This window comes from Molossus molossus, unplaced genomic scaffold (assembly GCF_014108415.1).
Source record: "Molossus molossus isolate mMolMol1 unplaced genomic scaffold, mMolMol1.p scaffold_m16_p_12, whole genome shotgun sequence".
NCBI classification, from domain to species: domain Eukaryota; kingdom Metazoa; phylum Chordata; class Mammalia; order Chiroptera; family Molossidae; genus Molossus; species Molossus molossus.
The window spans coordinates 88145963-88173489 of record NW_023425347.1 but is presented as its reverse complement, the minus strand read 5'-3'; the positions used below and the strand labels follow the sequence as shown (position 1 = coordinate 88173489).

At 41.9% G+C, this 27527-nt stretch overlaps 1 protein-coding gene across 7 annotated transcripts; it reads left to right on the top strand.

Annotated features, from left to right (window-relative positions):
• Positions 1-704: 704 nt before the first annotated feature.
• Positions 705-27527, top strand: RCAN3 (RCAN family member 3). 7 transcript variants are annotated; one of them, XM_036256476.1, is made up of 5 exons: positions 705-863; positions 8949-9197; positions 22882-23055; positions 24072-24243; positions 25717-27527. In XM_036256476.1, exons 2-5 carry the CDS (start codon positions 9003-9005, stop codon positions 25899-25901), a joined length of 726 nt encoding a protein of 241 aa, XP_036112369.1. In that variant the 5' UTR covers positions 705-863; positions 8949-9002; the 3' UTR covers positions 25902-27527. The 7 variants fall into 7 exon arrangements, with proteins under 7 accessions (XP_036112369.1, XP_036112365.1, XP_036112371.1 ...); XM_036256472.1 differs by having other exon boundaries at positions 8946-9197; XM_036256478.1 differs by lacking the exon at positions 705-863 and adding an exon at positions 7054-7087 and having other exon boundaries at positions 8946-9197.

Below are 27527 nucleotides of genomic sequence, written 5' to 3'. Positions count from 1 at the left end.
ACCCACCGTGGTTAAGAGCCCAGGATAAGGAGGTGCACACCTGGTGCTACCTATCGCTCAGCTACCTAGGAGCAGGCTAGGGGGGCGGTCAAGTCCTTGGAAGCCCCCCTCTCCGATAAAATGAGCACAACGATATCCGGTTAGCTGCTTGCCTGAGGTTAACTGAGGTAAAGCTCGCAAAGCACGCGGCGCATTGTACATAGTAACTGGCCCTCAGTAAATGCTCATAATATTCCTACTATTCTTGTGACCGACATGTGAGCTAAGCAGGAAAAGGAGATACACTATTTCTGGGCACAGCGGAAGGCAAGAAGGTCGCCAAAAGGGCCCGGGGCCATGAGTACCTAACGCCCCCGCTCCAGCATGACAGCCCCAACACCCCAAGCTCCCGAAACAAGAAAACCAGCGGTGCGGGTCAAGGACGCGCGCGCGCGCGCACCGCGGGGGCCCAGACCCCGCCCCGCCCCCACGGCAGCGCGCCAGGGCGGGGCCGCTTCCTGCCGGCGTCTGGGCCTCGCGCACTCCTCCGGGCCGCCGACCTCGGGCGCCTGCGCCGCGCGCGCTCCGCCGGAGGAGGGGGTGGGGCACGGCGGGACGAGAGCGCGCGGGGCTGGGGCGCGCGCGACGCCTGCAGCGCGGCTGGGCCCTGACGCCGCTCGCGTTCCTCGGCCGAGGCCGTCGCTCCAGCCGGCGTCGAGGGCGTGGCGGTGAGGCTGCCCCGCTCCGGCGCTGCCTCGACTGCCGCCGGCGCGTCTCCCCAGGTCCGACTCCTGTTCGCGTCCCGGCTCCCACGCAACCCCGTCGGCCGCCCCGGCCTCTGCCCTGGCTGCCTGCCTACCTTCCTGCAGCGGCCGAGCGCGCAGGTGAGTCTCCCCTTCGCGGGGTGTGGCGGGCCCCAGACATCTCCGAGCAAAGAGGCATCCAGCACTGGGGCGGGTGTTGAGCACGGGGTGCGGAAAGTTAACCCAAAGCAAACAAAAAACAGATGAGAGACAGACAGAGAAATGGTCTGCAAATGCCCGGGAGGGGTGGGCACTCTCGCGCCCCAGACCCTCGAGATTCTGCGGCGTCCTTGCCTGCAGGTCTAGCCCCTTTCGTGCGCAGTGTCTCTTCTGGCAGCTCTAGGGTGGTGTCTTGGAGAACAAAACCAAGAAAATCGTCCTCTCCTCTCCACCAACAATTTTCTCCCAGACAACTGTTTGAGTTTTTGAAAAGCTGACAGGCCCAGCCTGCTCCTGACGGCAGGAAAGGTGCGGTAGGCAAAACAGAAGGCCAGAAGTTAAAACCCCTGTTTCTCTGTCGCTCCCCCACCCGGACCTCCCGTGACGCACGGATAACAACCTTCGCATTACTCATTTGCTAACTTCTTGAAACTTGTCTATCTGCTTCCATCTGCTGCCTGGACGGGTAGAGCAACGGTGCTGTTTTCAGATTGCCTCGTTCCAGCGTCAGTGCAAAATCTCATCATCTCCTTCAGGGGTTGGGAGATCCTTGTTACAGATTATTTAAAGTGGTGTTTCATGTACTGCTAAAGCCAAAAATTATTCACTCCCCCTTACCGAAAATTGCCGAGGCACACTACATTTATTCTCACCTTTCATAGAACTCTGCATTTGATAAAAGAAGCAACAGACATTTTTAGCTGTGATTACATATGATTTTAAATAATTTATACATTATTTCATTAGCTCTGGTTCTATTAAATTATTGAAACACAATATTGAGACTGAGGATGTAGATGTTTGTGCATCATGCAAATTGGTACTTTTTGGTGGGGATTTTATAATGGTGTTCTAGAAGTGCACTTTTGGAGTAGGAAGACAAAGTAAGGTCTGGAGACTAACAGCCTCTTTTTTAGCCATGCTATCAGTTTTACATTTTACTGGGTTGGCAAACCTTTTCTTTCTTAGCTTGCAAAGAGATTTCGATGCTTTTAGGGAAAACAAGATTTTTCCCTATGTTGAATTGTAATATTTGTAAAGCCTTTAAACATATGGATGTTAAGGGTTACAAATGAGAACACATTTTGCATGGTGCCAGAGGATTTGTTGGTTGAAAGACATAAGCCAAACATCATGAAAAATAGTGTGATTTGGAAATCTATTAAGCTGAAGCCTGTGAAATAATGGAAGCTCTAAAGTTCAATATCACTTGTTATTTAGACCAAAAAACCACAGAAGGTGGAGGTCAGACAGTGGATCTCCATTTTTCTTTTAGGATGTAGAAGTTATAGTGAGGGAAAATGAATTATGTGCAGCAGAACAAATAGCATCAGTCATATCTTTCCTTCAGTTATTTTTTAAAATCTTTATTTTCACATGTTCTGACAGTTGATTTGTATTGTTTGTTTCTGTTCTTTCTCTCACGCTTACAAATACCACTATTCCTGCCCAGCTGGTGTGGCTCAGTGGATGAGTGTCCTCTCATGGACAGAGAGGTCCCTGTTTGATTCCTGTTCAGGGCACATGCCCAGATTTCAGGCTCAATCCCCAGTAGGGGGTGTGCAGGAGGCAGCTGACCACATCGATGTTTCTCTCTTTCTCTCCCTAAAAAAAAATCAGTAAAAAACATATTTTACAAATACCACTATTCCTGGTGGGGCGCTGAACCTCAGTTATTATAACAAGACCAATTCTAGATTATCTATGAAAAGAGTGCATAAGTCATTGAAATATACAAGATACAAAAATCGAATTTTCACCTGTTTTACTTTACAGTTGCACCACAGCTATAAAAATGTGGTAAAATTCTACCTATAAATGGTAAATGAAGAAGGAATAGAAGGTAGAGGCCTGTATGATAGCCGGTCAGAACCCCCACATTGACAATCCTGAAGGTATTTTTTTTTTTAAGAAATGTAGTCTAAATTTATAATTTAGAAGTTTTAAAAAGGAATTTAGTCCAGCCAGTGTGGCTCAGTGGTTGAGCATTGACCTATGCACCAAGAGGTCGCCGGTTCGATTCCCAGTCAAGACACATGCCCAATTTGTGGGTCCAAACCCCAGTGTGGGGCATGCAGGAGTTGGCCAGCCAATGTCCTCTCTCATTGACGTTTCCATCTCTCCCCCCCTCTCCCTTCATCTCTCTCTAGAATCAATAAAGACAAAAAAAAATTTTTTTTAAATAAAAAGGAATTTAGTAGTTCAACAGCATCTTGAATATTTTCCTTATGTTATATATGAGAGAACAAACAGAAAACAAAAAGCCAAGTCACTTTTCCAGGCTTCTTCAACAGGGCACTGTAGAACTGGAAATGGGGTACTTGTTTGCTTCCAGAATTGTTCAGTAGCATATTGAACACATTAAAAAAAACAAAAAACAGTAAGTGCATCTAGCCTGAGGTGGTTTAAATGTTCACAAGTTGAGAAGCATATTATGTTCAAAAAAATTTTGTTTTAATCCTGGAGGAGGAATTTACCTTTTCTGGGCAGAACTTAAAATGCAAAGTCAAATCCATGTGCTTAACATTTTGGCTTGATGGATTACTTTTGTCACAAGGCCTGTGTAGCAGAGCAGATGGTCATGCTACTTGGAGTTTTCCACTCATTTGATATTTCCATGAAGAAACAATTTGCCAGAAGCCAGCCTCAGCTACAGTTGCACTGGAGATGAAGCTAAACGTTGCTTGCAGAAGCTGGAGGACATTAGTACAGCCCTTTCTGTTGAACCAGTCAGTATTCCCCTGGGTTAGTAAACTGAGGGATAGCTTAGACTTGTCATAGTTGGAGTTGGGGCAGTTAGCAATAACTCCAGTAATAACAGCATAGAAACAGTATACTTTTGTAATTTTTTTTTTTTTTTTGCCTCAATAAAACTGGTACTTTTTAAATACCAGCTGAGTTACTTTATAAGATGATTTTTTTACACATGTGCTAGGATTGTCATGTCCTCTGGCCGACTTGGATCATCTCTCTCTTTCTGTTCAAATCTAACTACATTTATAATATCGAAAATTTATGAAATGGTTGACAGTATTGACCTAAGCTGTATTTTAAAAATCTCATGGTTTACCTTAAGCAAGGGAACCATCATCTGAATGATAATGTCTCTAATACTGTGTGTACTGAATTACAACATAAAACTTTGTGAGGCCTTTTTCAGCCAGTTCTCTAATATTACATCTTTAAACGTTTTCATACTGGAGCCATATTTCTACTGCCAGTGGTTGCTCTGGAGCTGATTTTATTGCAAGACCTATGCTTGAGCAGTTTTCTTAAAATTGTACAGTGTTAGTTTTACTTTTGTAGCCATTTTGTTGCTTGGAATTTGATCCTTTGGATATATACTTTTCTCATTTTATTGTTTTAATGTCAGTTTCACCAATAGTTCTGATATTATTTGGGTCCTTTCAGCCCAACAATGTATTGGCATAAACTGTGCCTATATAAAAAGCATTATTGAGCACTAACTATATGCAAAGCACTATTCTGAGCACTTATATTCTTTCATTTAGTTCTTTTTTTTTCTTATCCTTACTCGAGGACATTTTTCCATTTTTTGTTCAGATAGAGTAGGGAGGGAGAGAGAGAGAGAGAAACATCGGCGTGAAAGGGACACATAGAGTGGTTGCCACCCGCACGACCCACCCAGGGCCAGGGACAAACTGCAACCGAGGTACACGCCCTTAGCGGGAACCAAACCCAGGTCTCTCTGGACCATGGGCTGATGCTCAACCGCTGAACCAAACTAGTCAGGGCTCATTTAATTCTTCTAACATCTAAGGATTATTATTATCCCCATTTTATAGTTGAGGAGACCAAACGAGAAGCAAAACAATTTACCTAGCATAGAGTACTAGGGGATCCAGTGTAAATCTAGAAAAGTCTGGTTGTGGAGGTCTAATGGGATATACTTAAAGACTGTTCAAACTCGTTTGCAATTACTGTGGTATTTCATTAATCCATCTTTTTAAACTGTATCAAATATGCAGTATTGTATAAGTGAAGAAAATGTAACAAGACTATAACGATTATTGAACTGTCTTGGGTGAAAATGCAAATAATTTAACAATCTAAAAAAAAATGAAGAGAAGATAGCGATAAAGGACATTATTGGGATAACTGACAAAATTTTAATATAGACTCTGATTTAGATAATAGTATTATATCAATGTTAGATTTCCTGGTTTTGATAATTGTGGTGTGAGCTAAGTTAGAAAATGATATTCTTACACACTGAAGTATTGGGGATTAAAGGGGGAACACCCATCTTACTCTCAATGATTGGGGGGGTATATGTATAAAACTAGAGAAAGAATGATTTTAAAAATAGGCAAAAATGTCAGTAATTGGTAACTCTGGGTAAAGAGTATACAAGAATTCCTTGTACTATTCTTAAAACTTTTCTGTTTAAAATTATATTCCCTCCAAAAAAGTTACCCAAAAACAAAGGTAGAGAACAGGAAATGAAGGTGTGACATTCTACGAAATTTTTTTTTAATCAGATGAAGGATTGTTTCCTGTGCTCTGATTTTCTTTTTAAGGGGTTAGAGGAATGAACTTGAAACAAAAATAACTTGACTTTCTCAAATTTCAAAATCTAGCCATTCAGAGCTCCCCAACTCTCCAACCTCCAAAAAATGGGCACAGTATTTTCCTCACCTCTTTTTAATGGGTTGGAGGTAGGGGGAGATTAAAAACATTAGTGCCTCTAAGAGTTAAGATACAAAACAGTCCACTTTTAGTGATACTGAAAGTTGAATTGGGTTGGTTATATCATTTCCTTGCCTAAAAACTTTCAATGCCGCCCTGGCCAGTTTGGCTCAGCGGTTAGAGCGTCAGCCTGCGGTCCGGAGAGACCCGGGTTCGGTTCCCGCTAAGGGCACGTACTTCGGTTGCAGTTTGTCCCTGGCCCTGGTTGATCGTGCGGGTGGCAGCCACTCGATGTGTCCCTTCACGTCGATGTTTCTCGCTCTCTCTCCCTTCCTCTCTCTCCCTCCCACTCTATCTGTACAAAAAATGGAAAAATGTCCTCGGTTGAGGATTAAAAAAAAAAAAAAAAAACTTTCAATGCCATGTTGATATTCACTGGATTTTATGTCAGAACTCTGTAACCATTTTGCAAGGGTACCTGGTCCATACCTACCTTTCGAACTTTGTCTCTTGCCATCCCCACCAAACAGTACATTCTGCCCACATTAGGTCGTGAGATCTTTGTGCATGCATGCTGATCTTTTTGTCTTCCTGCCTTTGCCCATGAACTGTTGACTTTGCTTGGAACGCACTCCCATTCTTTTTCTGCTGAAATTCTGTTCATCCTGTGAGTCTCACCATAACCTCCGTTGGGAAGCTGTCTCTAATCTGCAGAATTACATTTTCCTGTGTCTCTGCTGCCATATCAGTGGTGTAAACACAGTGCCATCTGTTTTCATTCAGCAGTCCTTATTAAGCATATACTGTGAGCTAGAAACTGTGCCAGGGACTGGGACTTCAAAGGCACTCATGATCTGGTAGCTAGGAGTGAGTTGTAAACAAATAGTCATAAGTACATAACAGAGAAATAAACAAGGTGCCATGAGAGCTAGGAGCTAGCTCCACCTGACAATTTAGCCTTGAAGAAAAGATTACAATGAAAGCATTTCCCCTCATCAGGTTCCTTTCCCAATTGGAGATTTCCAGCACAATGATCTAATTAAATTAATAAGTTTAAAATAGTTGTAGTACCTGTGTGCTACCCAGGTATGTATATTCAATGGAAAGATGGAAATAGAAGTCTAGAACTCAGCAGAGGGTGTGTAAATCACACAGCAGTGATCTTTGTGTGCTTAGGCAGGAAGGACCTGGGGCAGATCACAGCCTCACCGGGTCCTGTACTCTTTCCAAATTCCCCATTCCCTTCATTGCCCAAGATTCTGCCCTTGCTTCCCCCTCAACTTTGGTGACATCCTTCCTGGCTTGCCAATCATTGTAAGAAACAAGAGACAGTATTGATACACACGAGATGTGCGTGCATCATAGGAAGGCAGAAACAAAGCTGAGAAGCACTGGTGGTGAAGTAGTTAAATGCTTGGGCGTGGATAAAACCACCCAGGAAGAGGAAGAAGAGGAAGAGGATGGGGAGATAACCTCAAAGAGACAAGCTGTAAATGGTGAGTGGAGAAAGAGGAGCCAGTGACAAAGGGGAGGAAGGAGAGGCAGGAAGGATAGGGACCTAGAAGGCAAGAACACAGGGAGGCCCCAGAGTGACTGGGTGGGCCGTGGGTTCGTGTGCTGCAGACAGACTGAGGCCTGAAATTAGATTCCGGCTAGGAGGAAACCATCGCTGTCCACAGCGAGGGCAGATTCAGCCAAAAGGCAGTGGCAGAAGTCCAGCTACACTGAATTCAGGAGTGGCTGGAGTTGAGAAGGTAAACACAGCAAAGGCGTTACTCTCTCCAGGAAGTTGGTAAGAAGGGGGGGTAGATTGAGGGGAAGGTCGAATCTGAAAGGAGGGTTTTCTTCAACATAGGTTGGGTGGGAACGGGAATCTTGAATAGGTATGTTTGCAGAGGAAAAAGAGCAGATGGAGAAGGAGAAATTGAAAGTATAGGAACCAATTAATGGAGCAAGATCCTTTAGGAATGTTTAGTATTGCTGAGAAGAAATTCTTGCTTTGTAGGATCTCCTTGAGGATAGGAACCATGTCTTACTTGCCATTGTCCCTAGTAATCCCTGTGTGCAATAGACGTTCAGAAAATGTTTATAAAAGTGAGTAAAGATTTTATTTTTTTAAATTAGTCTTTCCTGATTGATGTAGTAGAACAACAACAAAAAAACCCACTATTTTTATCCTATAATTAACATTCTGGAACATACTCTATATAAGCAATATATATGCAGCCTTATGTTCTTTGAAATAAAAGGGAAAATAAATTGGGTAATATTGAGGTATAATAATCATGATCACTTAATTTTTTTCTACCTGATATTTCTTGAATTTTGTTTCGGCATCTTCAAATGTGTTATGATCAAGGCACTCTGCCTGGTGGGTGTGGGGTGCAGTTCATTGCAGGAGACAGACATGCACAGTAATAGTCCCAATAAGATAGACTGTCTTCCACTGTGAGCTCCGTGCTCTGGGGTTAAAAATTACTTTTTTTTTTAATTCTCGCCCGAGGACATTTTTGCATTCATCTTCAGATAGAGCGGGAGGGAGGAAGGGAGGAAGAGAGAGAAGTATCAACGTGAGAGAGACACATGGACTGGTTGCCACCCACACAACCCCAACTGGGGCTGGGGACAAACTATAACTGAGGTACATGCGCTTAGTGGGAACCGAAGCTGGGACTCTCTGGTCCGCGGGCTGACACTCTAACTGCAGAGCCAAACTGGCCAGGGCAAAATTACTGATTTTTAAACGTCCAGAAAAGGACAGCCTTTTGATTGTTGTCTATGACAGATTTTGCAGCTACAAATATTTCTAATATTAACAAAGACTGACTTTATATAGAACTTTTGGTTCTGTGTAACTTAATTCTCTGAGAGTGTATCCAAAAAAAAAACTGAATTGGTTAAGAAAGGTAAAGTCAGCTCGTCGCAGAACACATTTCAGGGTGCAGATGGTGAGTGAATCAGTGTAGATTTTGTTCTGCTGTGCCAGTTTCAGTGTTGTAGACCTAAAACCCACAACAAATATGTGAAGGCAGTTCCTACGGCTCGTAAACTTGTGTGCATATTGATGTGATCTCATTCTGTGTTATCTGTTTTCCCTCAACTTCACTAGAAAACATTTTGCCTTTTTTTTTTGTATTATATCATTGATAATGAACTAACCATATATTGCATAAAACATGCTAAGCAAATCAAATTAGCATGTATAGAATTTATGAATATTGTGATGAGTTTATTTAAATGCTGATTTCTCTATTGAATAAAATTGTTTTCTTTGATGAATTGCTGTCTTGAGAATTGCTTGGAACATTATTTGGCCCTCGAAGTCTTATCTCTGTTGTTTTCTTTCTTTAACAGTAGATGTCTGAGACATCTTAGAACTTCAGAAACGGCAAAGTCTGCTTTTAGGGGATAATGCTGAGGGACACTATGAAATCTTGGAATGATACCCAGACAGATCTCTGTAGCAGTGACCAAGAAGAGGAAGAAGAGATGATTTTTGGTGAAAATGAAGATGATTTGGAAGAGATGATGGACTTAAGTGATCTGCCCACCTCACTTTTTGCCTGCAGTGTCCACGAAGCAGTGTTTGAGGTGCAAGAGCAGAAGGTAGGCATATATCCTGCCTTTCCCTGCATTGGTAGCGTGTTGAATGTGTGTAGATTCAGAGAAACAGAGCACACAGCTGCCCTTTTGCAAACTTTATTATTGGTCCATGACAAGTACAGAAAAAGTACACTTCAGCCTTTACACATTGCTGCAGCATTTTTATTGTATTTTATAAGATTGTCAACCTGCAACAGAGGAAATATTTAAAAACCAGTCCTTAACCACAAATATTTTGGAATCACTGGTTCATAGTTCATTAGGCCTTACTAAGTGCATTCATTCATTCATTCATTCATTCATTCACTTTTGGAGCCTGTAATTAAGAAAAAGCTACTGATTTTTAGTGTGACTTCCTATTACTTGGGAGTAAATTCACAAAAGAAGGAATTTTTTAAAGTCCTTTTCTGGGGCTAATTATGTAATTAGGACTATTTGTGATTTCATTGTAACAGACTTGTTAACATTTCTTGTTTTACTTTCTATAGTTTGACTTGGGCAAAATGATTAAGTTTATTTTTTAAAAGTTACTCTCCTTTAGTTCATTTGTTATCTACCTGGAAAGAGAGAGGTTTTGTGTGTTTATTTTTACGTCATGACCTCACAAAAGCCTATAGGTCTTAGTCCTACAAAAGTAAAATATTTCTCTCATTGGTATAAGTTTTGCATGTTTTGAGACTTTTTTTCACAATGCTATCAGCAGCCCTTTCATTTTATATCTGTGACTAAAAGTGTTTTCCTCCCAGTGACTTTCTTGGAGAACTCCGTATGGTTTGACTCAGCACATACTTGAGTGCCTCCAGTGTGTAAGGCGCCGTGCCAGTTGCTTCGGGACCGAGCAGGAACTTAAGCAGCTTCTGCCTGAGACAGTTTACATCCTGCAGTGGAGAGGATAAGTCATTTGATGTAAGATGGGATACCAGTGCCTTTAGAGACACTTGAAATTACATTAGCGTGTCAGGAGAGAGGATTGCAACCAGTTGGAATAAAAGATCCTATGGGAAGATGGCACTGGAGTAGAGCTGTGAGAGTTGGGTAGAAGGTTCGCAAGGAAAGGGAAGGGAATTCTGGCTAGAGGGAAGAAATGAGCGAAAGAGCTGCATCTCAGAGTGTGGGTCACTTCAGCGAGTAGTAAGTGGTTCTCTGTAGCTAGTGCATAGGTAAGACGTAGCCAGCCAAAGTCAGGAGAAATCTGGGAGAGCCCTGGCTGAGTACTCAGTTGGTTATAGCATCATCCCGATATGCAAGGTTTTGGGTTCGATCCCTGGTCAAGGCACATGCAAGAATCAACCAATGAATGCCTAAATAAGTGGAACAACAAATCGATGTTTCTCTCTCTCAAATCAATTGCCAATTTTTTTAAAAAAAGAAGAAAAAAAATTTTTTAACATGTGGGGCATCCTGCAAATCTCAGCAGCTGGCCCTTCTGTGGTGAATAATCTTCTGAGCAAAGGAGTGACAATCATCACACTTGAGGAAGATCACCTGACCACCTGTGAAGGCAGAGAGGCGAAGGAGAGCTGGCGGCAGGGAGCCAGTTAGGAGAGAGGGTGTTTGAGCAGTGAACCTGCCTGCAGGTGCTGAAGATCTGCAGGGGAGCAAGGGAGAGGGAACACCAGCCACCAGCTTTGTATCTTTTGGGTTTGTTTTCATTTACAAATACTATTTTCTTTCCCATATTTAGTCATAATGTAGAAAATTTGAAATCATCCTAAGAGCTCTAAATTTTCATATAATAATTACATTAACATTGTTTATTGTTGTGAGAAGCTATATATATTACTAGTGTATCTTAAAGTTATATTTGTAAGAATTCACTCAAGAAACTTCAGCCCAGCTGGTGTGGCTCAGTGGATTGAGCATCGTCCCATGGACTGTGAGGTCCCAGTTCGATTTCCGGTCAGGACACATGTCTGGGTTGTGGGCTCGATCCCCAGGAGGGGGCTTGCAGGAGGCACCTGATCAGTTTCTCGTTCACATCAATGTTTCTATTTCTCTCTTCCTAAAACAAACATACAAACAAAAAAATGATTTTCATTTGTCCAGTAATGTCCAAAAAAATTCAGTACCTTACTGTGCACTGCATTTAGTTACCAGCTCTCTTCAGTCCCTTTCAACCTGAAAGTCCTCCGAGTCTTCCTTGCCTTTCATGATGTTGACACTCGAAGATTACAGGCCGGTTATTTTGTTGCACGTGTCTCGGTTTGGGTTTGTCTGATGTCTCCTCAGGATTAGATTCAGGTTGAGCATCTTTGGCAGGAATATCACAGAAGTGATGCTGTGCCTTCACCTGCACCCTGTCAGCCGTGTGCAGTCCCGAGTTATCTCACTACCAGTGGGTTCCCTGAGCCCTTGACTAGGGTGGTGTCAGCCAGGTTTCTCTACTGTCAAGTTAGTGTTTTTGTCCTTGTAATTAATAAGTATTTTGTGAGAGGTACTTTGAAATTGTAAGTATCCTGTTTCTCCATCAGATTTTCAACATACTTATTTATATCCGTAAGATTCATGGTTTCCTATTTTATTCATTGGTTATAATCTGTTGTTGTCATTAATTTGATGCTCACATTTGTCCCAGATTTGGCCACTGAGTGGCCCTTCAGGATGGCTTCTGTGTCTTGTAGACATGTGCCCATCATTTTCTGAGTACCTCTTTACTTTCTAGCACAGGAATTATTTTGCACTTTCCCTGCCCCAACCCTGGAATCAGCCATTTCTCCAAAGAGCTCTGATATCGTCCAGTGAAGAACAGTATTTAGCAACCGAGGAATGAGAGAGAGCCGTCTGCTCATTGCTCTGGGAGTGTCACTGTTCCTAGGCCTCTCAGTGAGCAGAGCTAGGAACTATACAGCTATGTACGTATATGTGTTTACATACACTTATACCTCAGTGCAGTCCAACACTAAAGAATCATTTCTAGTTTTCTCCCTTTTCAACCTTATAACTTTTCTCTGATAGAGAGAAAACTAACTTTCATTATCTTATATGTACTTATTCAATCACTCCCCCTGTGTGTAACTGCCACCACCCACCCCCTTTCCCATTCCCATGTGGACATCCTCCTTACCCGACCTGTGCTCCAGCACCCCATGCCAGGCCTCCTTCCCAGATGACCCCCTTCTTTACCCTTACATGGACTTCGACACCCTGCTCCGGGCCACTGCAACTCTACTCCCCATCAGCGTGGGCACACCCTTACTCGGCCTCACTACAGGCTTCTGGACTGAATGTTCAGGAAGAGGAAGGATGCCTTATTCTTTTTAAAAGATCAAATAATACATTTAAGTTTCTTCACAGGGTTTCTGACATTCTCTCAAGTTCACATGTCTTTGGAAAGGTGGGTCCCTAACTTTAAAAATCACCTTGGTCGCCCTGGCCGGTTTGGCTCAGTGGTTAGAGCGTTGGCCTCTGGTTCAGAGAGACCCAGGTTCGGTTCCCACTAAGGGCGTGTACCTTGGTTGCAATTTGTCCCTGGCACTGGTTGGTCGTGCAGGTGGCAACCACTTGATGTGTCCCTTTCACATCAATGTTTCTGTCTCTCTCTCACTCTCTCTCACTTCCACTCTATCTGAACAAAAAATGGAAAAATGTCCTTGGGTGACGATTAAAAATGAAAAAGAAAGAAAGAAATCACCTTGGCCACCCTGGTTGTTTTTGCTCAGTGATTGGAGCATCAGCTCGTGGACCAAAGAGTCACAGATTCGATTCCAGTCAAGGGCATGTACTTTGGTTGTGGTTCATCTCCAGCCCTGGTTGGGGTCGTGGTTTGATCCCTGACCAGGGCGGTGTGGGAGGCAGCCAATCGATGTCTCTCTCTCTCACATTAGTGTTTTTCTCTCTCTCTCTCTTTCTCTCTCTCTTCCTCTCTCCATTCCTCTCTCCCTCTCTCCCACTCTATCTAAACATTAATAGAACCCTGGCCAGTTTGGCTCAGCGGTTAGAGCGTTAGCCTGTGGACCAAAGAGTCACAGGTTCGATTCCAGCCAAGGGCACGCATACCTCAGGTCCCTGGCCCTGGTCAGGGTAGTGTGGGAGGCAGCCAATTGATGTGTCTCTCTCCCTCCCTCCCACTCTATCTGATGATAAGTGGAAAATATCCTTGGGTGAGGATTTTAAAAAGAAATAAATTGCCAATATGGTCCTTTTTTCCACATTACAAAATAATAATAATAAAAACTAATAGAAAAATATCCTCAGGTGAGAGTTAACAAAAAAGAAAAAAGAAAGAAAGAAAAAGAAAACACCACCTGGATGAAGACAAACTTCTACCCTGGAATACAGCAACAGACGATCAGAATTTGTTCCTTAGCACCTGGGACAGCACTGAAGGACCTGTGTGAGTGAATGGATGGACAGTGAGAAAGAATCTAACAAGACAGATCTACATGGAGACCAAAGAAATAAATCTCCAATACTGCCAGTCACTAAGCACATGGGCAAGACCAAGTTGATCTTTATGCATAACTGACCTCAGTGAAGAAGAACCCTGTCTTGCTGGTCCACGTTTTCCTTGTGTGCTTTCATTAAAAACATATCAGCCGTTTCTATTGCTTTAAGTGTTTTTTCACTCTCCTTAGCTAGCTTGGCATCATGAATACATGCAGAGCAAAGTATTTCCAAGGCTTCATCAAAGAGTTGATTTTAATAGCCCTGGCTGGTTTGGATCAGTGGTTAGAGTATCAGCCCGAAGATCAAAGAGTCTCGGGTTTGATTCTGGTCAAGGGCACGTACCTCAGTCACGGTTCGGTTCCCGGCCCTGGTCAAGGTCGTGCGGGAGGCAGCCAGTGAATGTGTCCCTCTCAGATCAATGTCCACCACCCCCCCCAACTCTGTCAGAAAAAAGAAGGGGGGGAGAATATCCTTGGGTGATGATTTTTTTTTTAAATTGATTTTAATAGCAAACAAAACAAAAAGGTAAGATTAATAAGCAAGTTTAAAAGCCATTGAAGTGAAAACTATATTCTTCTACTGTGTAGAATTTGAATATAACTACCAAAAAAAAAAAATCCCTGCTATTCTCTCAATTCAAGTCCCAAGTTATAGCAGAGTAACACAGAGTCCTCAGTGTCATAACAGAGAAGTAGTTTTCTTTGCTTCAAAAGGCCTGGGTTCATAGGTGATGTTATGAAGAGTCCTGGGAAGATAGACAGACACTGATCTCATTAATCATGGTGCGCTGTCGCCCACCTCAGGTCTCTGGGAGGGACACCTCCTAGCTGACTGCGCCAGCGGTGCAATGCCTCTGCATTACTACAGGGCAGCTGGGAAGGGCAGATTCTAATTTTCTGTTGGCAGGCCCCATACCTCCTGCTTCTAGGTCATACTGTGTTACCTTTGTGCATTCACCTCTGCCTGGGGAATCCACGTCATACAGAAGAGCAGCTTTTTTTTTTTTTTTTTTTTTTTTGTGACCACAGAATGGCAAGTGGACTACTGTAACAGCTCTACCCCGTTTCTGTTCATAATAGTATTAGTACTCCCAACTTACTGTTCTAAGAGCTTTAAGTATTCACTCTATCTTCAACAGTAACCCAGTGAACTGGGTAGTTTTATCATCCTCATCAGCAGGTAAAGAACCTGTAGGCATAACTTGCTCAAGGTCACACAGCTGTATAATAGAGCCAGGGTCAAACTCAGACAGCCTAGCTCTGGAGTTCTGTTACTTGAGAAGGTAAGTGGCTGGTAGAAGCCGTAGACCTTCCTGAAGTTCTCTGTCCAGGCTGTGGATTGCTCCTGAGGGTCTTTCTTTTGTGGTCTCATGTTTGAGGTGAATGTTCTATTACTGGATGCAGAAAGGAGTATTTTGTCCATGCTAATGGCCAAAGAACAGAGCTCCCAGTTCTCAGGAATGGATAGTGTCCTCTCACGTCCCCCTCTCAGATGTGGAGGAGGATTTAGTATGTTCATCAGTGTGAGTGCTCTGTCCCCAAAGTCACAGGAAAGACCACCACGTAGACAACATTGTCTCTGGGCTATCGGAGCACACGCCCTTCTGAGGCTGGATGTGAAGTTCAGGCTGAACCTGGACACCCCTAATCTTTCCCACTTCATGGACAGGGAGAACAAGAAAGAGGAAGTGAGGAAAGTGGACGTCCTGGAGAGCAGAGTCGTGGGTCTCCCTGTGCAGCTGACATGGATCTATGGTACTGACCTTGACAGCGGAAGCCTGAGTAGTCTGAGCAACTGAAACTTTCTTTTTTTTTTATCCTCACCCGAGGATATTTTTCCATTTTTTGTACAGATAGAGTGGGAGAGAGAGAGAGGAAGGGAGAGAGAGTGAGAAACATCGACGTGAAGGGACACATCAAGTGGCTGCCACCCGCACAACCTACCAGGGCCGGAGACAAACTGCAACCGAGGTACGTGCCCTTAGCGGGAACCGAACCCGGGTCTCTCTGGACCGCAGGACGACGCTCTAACCGCTGAGCCAAACTGGCCAGGGCTGAAACTTTCTTTTTTCTAGGGAAATGTATATGGTTTTCAGAGGAAGAATTCACTTGTGTGGTTTTTCTCACCTCTGATATCTTTTTTTTTTAAATTATATTTTATTATTTTTTTATATGTTTATCCTCACTTGAAGACATTTTTGCATTTTATGTTCAGATAGAGCAGGAGGGAGAGAGGGAGGAAGAGAGAGAGACATCAATGTGAGAGAGACACATCCATTGGCTGCCACCCACACGACCCCAAACGGGGATGGGGACACACTGCAACCGAGGTATGTGCCCTTAGCAGGAACCGAACCTGGGACTCTCTGGTCCGCGGGCTGATGCTCTAACTACTGAGCCAAATTGGCCAGGGCTCACCTCCGATATCTTAGATCGAAATTGTATGCTTAAGTCCAAGCGCCTGGATGAGTTTGCAAACCTAAGAGTTTGGTGGGCCATCTTGAGTCTTTGGGTCCGCGGGCTGATGCTCTAACTACTGAGCCAAATTGGCCAGGGCTCACCTCCGATATCTTAGATCGAAATTGTATGCTTAAGTCCAAGCGCCTGGATGAGTTTGCAAACCTAAGAGTTTGGTGGGCCATCTTGAGTCTTTGGGTTAGATGATTGCCCACCTGTAATCTGACTGCCTCTTTAAGATGTCCATCAACCCGCTCTGTGGGCTAGCAAGAGGACCTGTTAAGCAGGAGACAGACTCCTCTGCTTTCCCCCATTTGTCTGCTCTCTCCCCAATGGTTTCATCTGCGCTTTTCTCCAGGGGCTTTGTAAGCTGCTCCTCTGTCTCCTCTGCTCTTCTCAGTAAACAACCAAAACAACCTTTGGGCTAAAAAGAAAAAAAAAAGCCATTGCTTCTGCTGGGGAGCTGTCTAGAGCTGGGATCTCTTAGTTCTCACAGTTTTGGTTTAAAGATTGTGCCTTTTTTATGGATAGTCCTAGAAAAGCCAAATGAAAGTACTCTCGTTTACCCATGGGCTGCAGTGTTTGAGTATCATTGATTGAGTGCAGTACCTTTGTATCTTGAATTGGGGGCGGAAAGGGGGGAGAGGGAGGGGGGGGAGAGAGAGAGAGAGAGAGAGAGAGTGTGTGTGTGTGTGTGTGTGTGTGTGTGTAGGGACTTCTGGTAGATACCCTGGCTGTTGTCTAATCAGCTTAACTGTTAATGTAATTGAGTGGTAGCTGTGGTGGCAGATCTCACGCCCCTCTCACGCCCCTCTTTCGATGGCGGGCTAGTCTTTTGAGTGTTTTGAGGCTAGCAGTTGGCCACCAGACTGCTTGAAAATGACTTCTGCATTGTGCACACATCTTCTGTGCAGGCACAGTCATAGATCTTTCCCAACTTAGCCACAGGAAAAACAGGACATTTTTATAACTAGCAATTGTTGTTCTACTAGCAATTAGTACTAGCAGTGTGTTGTCCTCATTGAAGATGGAAAATAGTAGCTGACCAAAGCCACCTTGCCATGCTCCCAGCCAGGTCCCCGGTTGCCACATGTGGGGCTCTAGCTCCCCAGGCTGCACACAGCAGTGATGAAGCCCAGGTGCACCTCTGTCTCTGCAGCCAGCGTGGCCACCTCACCCCACACCTTCTCTCATCACTTCTTACACGTAAAAAAATAATAATTTGGCAAAACTCACCTACAGTGAAATGTATGTATTTTAAGTATGCAGTTTGGTGCATTTGACAGTATAGATGCTCATGTAACCGGTATTCCAATTAGGAATATTTTCATCCCTACCCTAATACCAATCTGTAGTTTGTCCCATCAAAAACGATTTATCATTGGTTTGACCACCTTCTTGTAGATGGTATAGGGAATATTTCAGGTCTGGGGAAGAAAATCATAGTCCTTTAAGAAGTCATGTTCCAGCCCTGGCCGGTTTGGCTCAGCAGTTAGAGCATTGGCCTGTGGACCAGAGAGTCCTCGGTTGCAGTTTGTCCCTGCCCTGGTTGGGGTCATGTGAGTGGCAACTACTCGATGTATCTCTCTTGCGGCGATGTTTCTCTCTCTCTTCACCCCCTCTCTCTCCCACTCTATCTGAAGATAAATGCAAAAATGTCCTCTGGTGAGGATTAAAAAAAAAAAGAACTCATGTTCCAATAAGGCAGAGTGTATATTTATAAACATGGTAACCATTAAAACAGAAAAATCAATATTGAATAGATAGTGTTTCCTTTTTTAATTTTAATTCAGTTTCATGCTTCTTTCTGATCTGGAAAGGTGTTGAAAGGAATATAAATGCTATAGGCCAAAGGTAATAGAAGGATTTAAATTTTTTTCTGTGTTCTCCCCTCTAGCACTTCTGGATTTCAGTTCTGGAACTGTTACAAGAGCTCAGATTATCGAAGTGGCATTTTGTAATTCACCATACCTAGGAGTATGTGCTTTTCTCTGGCCAGGAAGTCTGTGCCTCTGGCTGTTTAGTCCGCAGTGATACCTAGGAGAACCATCTGCACTGAGCCTGTCCCCAGGCAGCAGTGGACACTGCCTCTGACATCAGCGGATCTTCAGCCGCTGGATGCTGAAGAGAGGAACCTTTCTCTCTCTCAGATCCACAGGAATACATCGAATGTGAAAAACCTCTTACCTTAGGATGCCAAAGATCATTTCACTGCTGACTGCGTTGAAGCGTCGCTCCTGCTCCACAAGGAGATTGTGCCTCAGTGTGCAGCAGTCAGTGGGCACTTGGGCCTTTTGAGTCCACAGCAAAAAAGTGCAGCAAAATGGTTTTCATAGTTGTTCCTCGGTGAAATTGATAACTCTCACCTTCTCTACTCTGGGATGGGGAACAGAGTAGTTCCAGAAAGGTCACTTAGCTGCGGTCCTCATCTGTTACTCTGAAACCTACCTTCCTGTAAGACCTTTTCCACTTTTCTCCCTCATTGTTAGTGCGCCTCTTGCCCAGCTACAACGTGCTCTTCTTGAATCCCCAAGAAAGTTGTGGGTTACATGTTGTCCTTGCATATTTTAGGTGCAAGTTATTTGTAGTCATTTTTACTGCTGTTTATTACACAGGTGACTTCAGCATATGACGGCAGCTTCTGGTCTATATTTTGTGGAAAACTTACATAACAGGAAAAGCCTCAGGGGTTAGTTTTTAGGCTGAAAAACTTAGAAAGTAGAGTGATCAATGGTCGTATAGATTTTATTGGATCTTCATTATCAGAAGTAAATGTGCAACCATCACCCTTATACAGGGTAGTATTAATTTTTATTAGAGAATTCAGAAATCTATAAATGTGCATTATTTCTAAAATTATTTTAAGGTGCCCAGCTGGTGTGGCTCAATGTTTGAGTGTTAGCCCACGCACTGAGAGGGCACTGGTTCGATTACCAGTCAGGGCGCATGCCCAGGTCACAGGATCCATCCCTAGCAGGGGGCGTGCAGGAGGCAGCTGATTGACATCGATGTTTCTCTCTCGTTGATGTTTCTACCTCTCTCCCTCTCCTTTCCTCTCTAAAATCAGTTTTTAAAAAACAACATAAAATAATTCTAAGGAGAAGAATAATCATTTGGTTTCTAACTGAATTATGTTTGTCATGAGTTATTTGTCACAAGTAATCTTCAGTCCATGTTTATGGATTATGTCCTCCTCTGTGCTATTGCCAGGTGGTCAGGGACCACCTCAGGGGTCTACTGCTGATATCTGTAGATTCATGATAGGACAGAGCTACCAGCTGAGGATTCTTACCTTTTTCCTTAGATAGGAAACAGTGATAGTTTTGTCTTCACATTAATTTTTGTGTTTTCACCCTGGCCAATTTGGCTCAGCGGTTAGAGTATTGGCCTGCGGACCAGGGAGTCCCGGGTTCGATTCTGGCCAAGGCCACGTACCTCGGTTGCTGTTCATCCCTGGCCCCAGTTGGAGTCCTACGGGTGGCAACCAATCGATGTGTCTCTCACATTGATGTTTCTTTCTCTCTTTCTCTCTCTCTCTCTCTCTCCACCCTCCCTCCTTTCCTCCCTCCCCCACCTCCCTCCCACTCTGTCTGAAGATAAATGTAAAAATATCCTCGAGTGAGGATTTAAGAAAAATTAATTTTTGTGTTTTCAATAGCACCTCACAGCTTGAAGTCACACATTTCATAAACCATATTTATGCTGCACCAAGGGAAAGATGGATGTGAAGGAGAGGGAAAAAACTACCAAAACTTTAAAAGCTTACTTATCAACTCTTGCATGGCTTCAATTTTTAATAAGTCTTAATGAGTTCACAGATACTGTCCTTTAGAAGAGAGAGACCCATATAACCCATTGCTGCCATCTGCATGTTACATTCAGTTACAGTGTATTTCTGGAATGGTAAGAAAAAAAATTGTTTTGAATGGAAAAAGGAAGAAGGATGTGATTATCAAGTAGCTGTTTAGTTTGCAAGATAGCTTGTGCTATTGTTACTATGAAAAATTCATTGTTGTGGGGAGGTAGGAATAAATACAAGGTCCTTTTACCTTGGGAAAGAAAAATTGTTATATGTACAGATTATAAAATACTAAACCATGCTTAATTAGTTCTTTCTTAGTTTCCATTTTCATTGTGTTCACTGTTTGTGTTTTCTTAACTAGCTAGCTCATGTGAGAATTTTAGTATTTACTTAGTATTCAAAATATGTTGAAAGTAAGTATCTACCAAGAATTAAATGGAATTTCACAAAATCTTCATTCTGATTTTTTTTTTAAGTGATAAAGCCAGCAATCTTTGAAATAGCTGCTAGGGAAACTATGAAAAGTACCTAGAAGTATTAATAATTATTCCTATTTAATATATTTACATGTTTATATTTCTTTTAAAAACTGACATGCTAGTTTAAAATCCTTACTATCTCTATAATGTTATTTACTTGTCCATATTACTTAAATATGTAGAATGATAAAGTAAATAAGATTAGGATTGATCGTACAGCTCACCTCCCTGTAGTACATTGGAATCCAGCCCTTAGCACAAGGTCTGGCATGCAGTTGGTTGCTTAATACATTTTTATAGTGAATGAACAAATATAGTAATACAATTTTTAAGATAAGTGACATTTTCTAAATAAGGGATATTTGAAAATTAAGAGAATAAATATTTTGCACAAATCATTTTATATTTTGTCAAATTGGAGATATATTGCAGGGGTAGGTAATGTTCAAATTGAGAGAAGTTAATCTATTAACCGGCAATTGGAAGGTTTTCACATAGACCAAAAGCAAAGCTAATTTATAGGTTCCCTTTATTGTGTTACCACTGGCAAGCCTAAGGAGTATTTCTAAAGGTATTGAGAATGTTACATTTTATTTATTAAACTGTTGCATAAAAAATGACCCTGGCTGGGTTGCTAAGGGGTTAGAGCATTGGCCCACGGACCAGTGAGTCACAAGTTCGGTTCCAGTCAAGAGCACGTACCTTGGTTGCAGTTCGGTCCTGGCCCAGGTCAGGGTCGTGTGGGAGGCAACAAGTCAATGTTTCTCTCTCACATAGATGGATGTTTCTCTCTGTCTCTCTGTCTCTCTCTCTCTCTCTCTCTCTCCTTCTCCTTCTCCTTCTCTCTCTCCTTCTCCTTCTCTCTCTCCCCCTCCCTCTCACTCTATCTGAAGATAAATAGAAAAATATCCTCGGGTGAGGATTAAAAAAAACTGACCAGTAAAGAAAATGTAATGTTGCTAATTCTTCTGATAATCAAAGTGAGGTTTTTTTATTATCCCAATTCATTAACATATGGGAAAAGAACATTTGGCCCTGGCCAGTTTGGCTCAGCGGTTAGAGCGTCGGCCTGCGGTCCAGAGAGACCCGGGTTCGGTTCCCGCTAAGGGCACGTACTTCGGTTGCAGTTTGTCCCCGGCCCTGGTTGGTCATGCGGGTGGCAGCCACTCGATGTGTCTCTTCACGTCGATGTTTCTCTCTCTCTCTCTCTCTCCCTTCCTCTCTCTCCCTCCCACTCTATCTGTACAAAAAATGGAAAAATATCCTCGGGTGAGGATAAAAAAAAAAAAAGAGAAAGCAATCTAGGAGAATATCATGATCACAAGAGTGTATAAGGATTTCTTAAGACACAACACAAAAGGAAAACAAACTGATAAGTTTACTAATGTTCAAATTTAAAACATATTTCCCAAAAAGAAAAACCCAAACCACCACAGTGAAAAGAACTGGGAAAAAATATTAATGGCAGGTATAATTTTAGAAGAATTGACAAGAATCTCTATAGAACTCCCATGACTCAGTAAAGAAAGAGCCCAGTAGAAAAATGGGCAAAAGATATGAACAGGCAACTCCAAATGGCCAATTAACATGAAAAGAGGCTTAACCTCATCATTACTCAGAGAATGAGAATTACAGCTAAAGTTAGAGCCTATTTCATATTCTCTACTTCACAATGATAGCAATTTAAAGATATGTTGGCAAAGATATCAAGCAACCAGAACACATAGCCACTTTTAGAGGGGAAATTGGAACAACATTTCAGAAAATCATTTGGCAATATCTACTCAAGTTAAAGATGTGCCAGCTCTAAGCCTCAGGAATTCCACTTGTGTGTACACCAGATAAACTCATGTGTATGGGTACCAAGAATGTTCACAGCAGCCTATTAGTAGCAAAAAACTGGAGGGAGTCCAAATTCCAACAGCATTAGATAAATCAGTGTATGGCTCTATAATGGAATATTGTATAGCAATGAAAAAGGATGACTTACAGTTAACAGCAACAAGGAAGGACTTAGAAACAAAATGTAAAGAAGAAATCAAGTTATTGAAGAATACATAAATATGACTACATATATCTTTAGGCATACAAATAAATGTAAAGCCATAAAGAAAAGCAAGGGAATGACAGGCACCGAATTCCAGAAATGTTTACTTGGAAAGAGGAAGGAAATGCGACGGGGGATGAAACAGCTGGCACACTGGGGACTACAAACAGTAGGATTGTTCTTGTTCTATAATGGATATGTTTGTGTAATTTTTTATACCTTACATTTATTTTATAATACTTTACATTGATTTTTATTATTTGAATCTGTGCGATATTTAATAAAGCTAATTACTTTTCAAATAAGTACAAGTTGAAGAATTTAGCATATGAATAATAGGATACCTATTCCTGTATACCTGCAAAAAAAAACTATACTTTTTGCGGGGAGGGGGAAGGCAAATTATAATGAGTTCTATCCCATCGCTTATGTTTAGTGATTTAAATTTTCTTTTGTTAAAGGTTTTTCTTTTTTCTTTTTTCTTCCATTCTCTCTGCCTGCTGTTTCTAATTTGTAGGAGAGATTTGAAGCACTTTTCACCATCTATGACGACCAGGTTACATTTCAGCTGTTTAAAAGCTTCAGAAGAGTCAGGATAAATTTCAGCAAGCCGGAAGCAGCAGCGAGAGCGCGGATAGAGCTCCATGAAACAGACTTCAATGGGAAGAAGCTGAAGCTGTATTTTGCACAGGTGCTGCATAGAGCCAAGGAGACTGATCTCTAATCTTATTCCTCTCCATCCAAAAATATTAGCAGTTCTCCATTTTCTATATTCCATCGAGTTCTTGAAATGATCAATCCCAATCAGCAAATAATGTGAAAAAATTGTTTCCTTTATTTTACAGATGTATGCATTTATGTATTAAGTGTATTCACCCTCCCTAACTTTGTTTTGCTTAGACTGATAGTTGACAGATTTCATTTCCCTGGCAGCTTTTCTCATCGGGGTTTCATAAGGATTAAACCCTAACACCTGAAGATTAGTCAATTAACTTTTCTCCTAACATCTAGAATGGTATTTGTGCTGTGACATCCTTGGGAGATTTGAGAAAATATCTGAAATCATTTCTGTTTTCTGTCATTTATATGAGACTCCCCATGGCCTCAGGGGTGACCAGGGAGGTGGCATAGACTGTACCACAGGCTGTCTTAGAGGTTGAAATGGCAAAGGATCTTGTAGGTTACCTAGAATTGGCTATACTTATTCTATTTGTTCCTGTGACTCTGAGAAACCAATAAAGGCATTAGATCTCTGCTACTGTATTAAGTACACTGTTTTGTTTTCAACACATTATTCTTTTCTTGGTCTTAGCTTTCAAGTAAAAAAAAAAAAGAGGCTTGTTATCTCACAGTCCAAATGAAAACCTCAATGAAAGGTGCCTAGACATTTCTTGGTGGAGTTGATTGATATGGAGACGAATAACCTAATTTCTTCTAAAATTTGAATGTAGTGCTTACTGTCATTCATTCATCTATTCATCAGTTTATTTTTTTTATTCAACTGATTTATTGAGCATCTGATTTGTGTGGGCTCAGTTCTGTGCACCAAGTGTTCAGTGGTGAACCAAACAGACCTAGACTTAGCCACTGGGAGATGCAGACTGTTAAAGAGAAAATTTTCATTTTCTCCAAAGAGATATAGTAATTAATGTAAAGATGAAAATGAAAAAATAGTCTGGTCACAAACTTTTAGTATCTTCCCTGCAGGTACAGGTATCCAGTGAAACACGGGACAAATCGTATCTGCTGCCACCCCAGCCAGTCAAACAGTTCCTCATCTCCCCCCCAGCGTCTCCTCCCGTGGGCTGGAAGCAGGGTGAAGATGCCATGCCTCTGTTAAATTATGATCTACTCTGTGCCGTTTCCAAATTGGGACCAGGTAACAATTTCCTGTTTTTTTTCCCCAAAGAAACTTGTATTAAAGACCATCATCAGCAATTTGTGTTCTAGCCAACTAGTGGCAACATGATCAGAGTGGAGAATAAAGTTACACAAGCCTGGGTTCACTAGCATTTGCTAATTTTGTGATCTTTGTTGTTTTTTAATTATTTATTTTAGGAGACTTTTTCTTTTAATCCTCACCCAAGGATACTTTTTCATTTATCTTCAGATAAGTGAGAGAGAGAAAGAGAAAGAGAGAAACATCGATATGAGAGAGAGACATCGATTGGTTGCCTCCTACACGACCCCAACCGGGCCTGGGGACCGAACCATAACCGAGGTACGTGCCCTTGACCAGGATCAAACCCAAGACTCTTCGGTCCACGAACTGACACTCTAACTGCTGAGCCAAACTGGCCAGGGCTAATTTTGTGATCTTGACCAAGTTACTTAGCTTCCAATCTTCTCAGCCTCTGTTTTCTCATCTATATAATAGGGATCATAATAGCTACCTTTCAGTGTGGTTATAGGATTAAATTATATATGCATAATAATAAATCTAACTGCAATTTTTACTGCTACAAATTCTACTGGTACATAACAGGCCAATGGTATTAGTTTGCCTTCTCCCCTGCTCCATCAAAGTATCAGACAGACAGCTTTTCCTTTGAATAGTATTTCAAGGAATTACCATATCATCCCTTCCAAATTCTTCTCTATTTTCCTTCTCTTGTATTTCTTTCAGTCATTCCTTTAAAATAATATAAGAAATCAATGCCATCCATTGCTGGTTCAGACTAATTGTCTGCCTACAACAGTGTTATGTCTGTCATAGCAGATAAAAGAATCATTTTGAGGGGAAATGGCTTTGTTTTGCTTTAGACATTAGAGCTGGATCTTGCATGTCTGAGGTTCTATAATAAAGAGATTGCCCGTGCTGTCTGGAACATTGCGCTTGTCTCCCAGGGGACAAAACTATTCTGAAGTTAAGAGATTCATTTGTTCTGTTCATAGAATAGTAATTAGCATTTTAACTCCCAGACCTCAGTTCTCCTTACCAGCTTCTTTCTTTTTTTTCTTTTAAAGTTGTTTGTTTTTTTAAATCATTACCACTTTTTTTAGAGAGAGAGAGAAACATCTTTGTGAAAGTGAAATATCAGTCGGTTGCCTCCTGCATGCCCCACGCTAGGGATCAAGCCTACAACCTGGGCATGTGCCCTGACTAGGAATCAAACCAGTGACTTTTCGGTGCAGGGGCTGACGTCCAGCCAACTGAGCCACACTGGCCAGGGCATTGAAACTGCAAAACTTCGTAAGAACCTGAAAGAATCAAAGTTCTAATGCCAAAACAAGATAAAGTAATCTAACATAAGATTTAAAGATTTAAAAGTCAATAATCAGCAATTAAAGTGTGAGTAGAACAAGAAGTTTCAAGAGACAAAAACACTTCTTTTTGCTGTTTACTCCACAGGAGAGAAATATGAACTTCATGCAGGAACTGAGTCGACACCCAGCGTGGTGGTTCACGTCTGTGAAAGTGAAACTGAAGAAGTAGAAGAAACAAAAAACCCCAAACAGAAAATTACCCAGACAAGGCGCCCTGAACCTCCAACCACAGCACTGAGTGAGCCCCCGACTTTTGACTGTGCGCTGTGAGGCCTTTGTGATGGTTTGAGGCTGCTGCCATCGTGGGTGCCAGTCACAGAGATGGCGCCCCTCCTGCGGGCGCATTGCTGCTAGTGGTGTGGGTGAGCTAAGCAGGGATGAGACGCAGTGTGCTCACCAAGCCTGCGCTGTGGCCATGGCCATCTAGAGTAGAGGCTGATAGTCTGAACGCACTTGAAAGGGTTAGCCCCCAACACGCAGCATCTCTTGACCATTTTTAAACAGCAGCAAATTAGGAACACAGCCCCCTCCAGGAATGTCCCTTTCCCTGATTCCGTGTAGCATGGGGTACCCAAAATTAAAGCTATAGTCATCGAATGCAGTACCATTTTTATGAATTTAAAAGTAGTCTTACAATTTTAATAATCTAGTGTGGGTATTTTTGTACTGGTATAATAGCTTCTAACTAAATATCCTAATCAAAGGTTACTTGTTATTCAGTATACCTGAAATTTTTTGCACGAAAAGAAATCTGAAATACAGAATAATTCATAGAAAATTATTTCTCTCCAGTATTTTTTTTTTCTCTAACCTTGGGGAAGAAATGCCAAATTCACTTTGACTATCAGAATCACATGGCACAAATCTATGTGCACATTGTTCTCTTGGAATTAAAGGAAAGTGATACACACACCACTATCCTCATGCGTCGTCCCTCCCAGAGAAAGAGCTGCTGCTTTGGATGGGGGATATATCGCCAGTGAGCTTGACTGATTGTGATTCAGGTGGCAACTGCGGTCTGCCACTTGTGACCATGTCCTAGCCTGTAGCATCCCAAACTGTCTTCAGCCACCTGTTAAGTTTTTCTGTGCTATATATATTTGTGTGCATCATTCGTAGAATTTAAATTAGAGAAGGTAATGGTAAGCTTTTCTGTAGACCATTTTAAAAGTGTTCATTTAAATATTTTTCAGCTTGAAAGAAAAGTCACACATACTCCATTTCTATGAATTAGGGAAAGATGGGGGAGATCATTTTGGTAGTTAGACTTTTCTTTTTTGGTGAAATTTTTACCCTGGCTTACAGCAGGCATTTTTCCCTAAAACATAATTGTTTCTCATTTATGTTTCAGAGAAGGTAGTTGAAGCTCCTAAAGTAGAAGCAAGGATTTTTAAAAATTATCTGGGGTCTATTCAGACTTTGAAGTTTTTTTTTTTATAGAAAAGTCTCATAACTAAATGATTTGCTTTTGGTTGGGCGACTCTGATGGTTCTCTGCTAAACTGCTGTATGGCAAACGTCTGGAGCACCTGGTATGTATGTGAGCGGTTACGCATGTGAGTTTAGACTAATACAATGTGGCTACTACTACAGAGAGAGAAAAATGCAGAAATGCAGGCCATGATGTCTATACATTTTTGGTAACATGTTATAGTGGTTTAGATGTTCTTATCATAGTAGAATTTATTTCTGAGGACTTAAACTATATTACAAAAAACAAAACAACAACAACAACAACAAAAACCGTTTTGTCTGTTTTCCTTGCCCTGAAATACTCTGAGTGATAAACTCTTCTATTTATATATATCTACCACTGCTAAGCTTCCATGTAAATTCAGGTCAGATCTGTGATTTCATAAGTAATTTATTAAATTAAAATCATTTGGGCCCTGGCCGG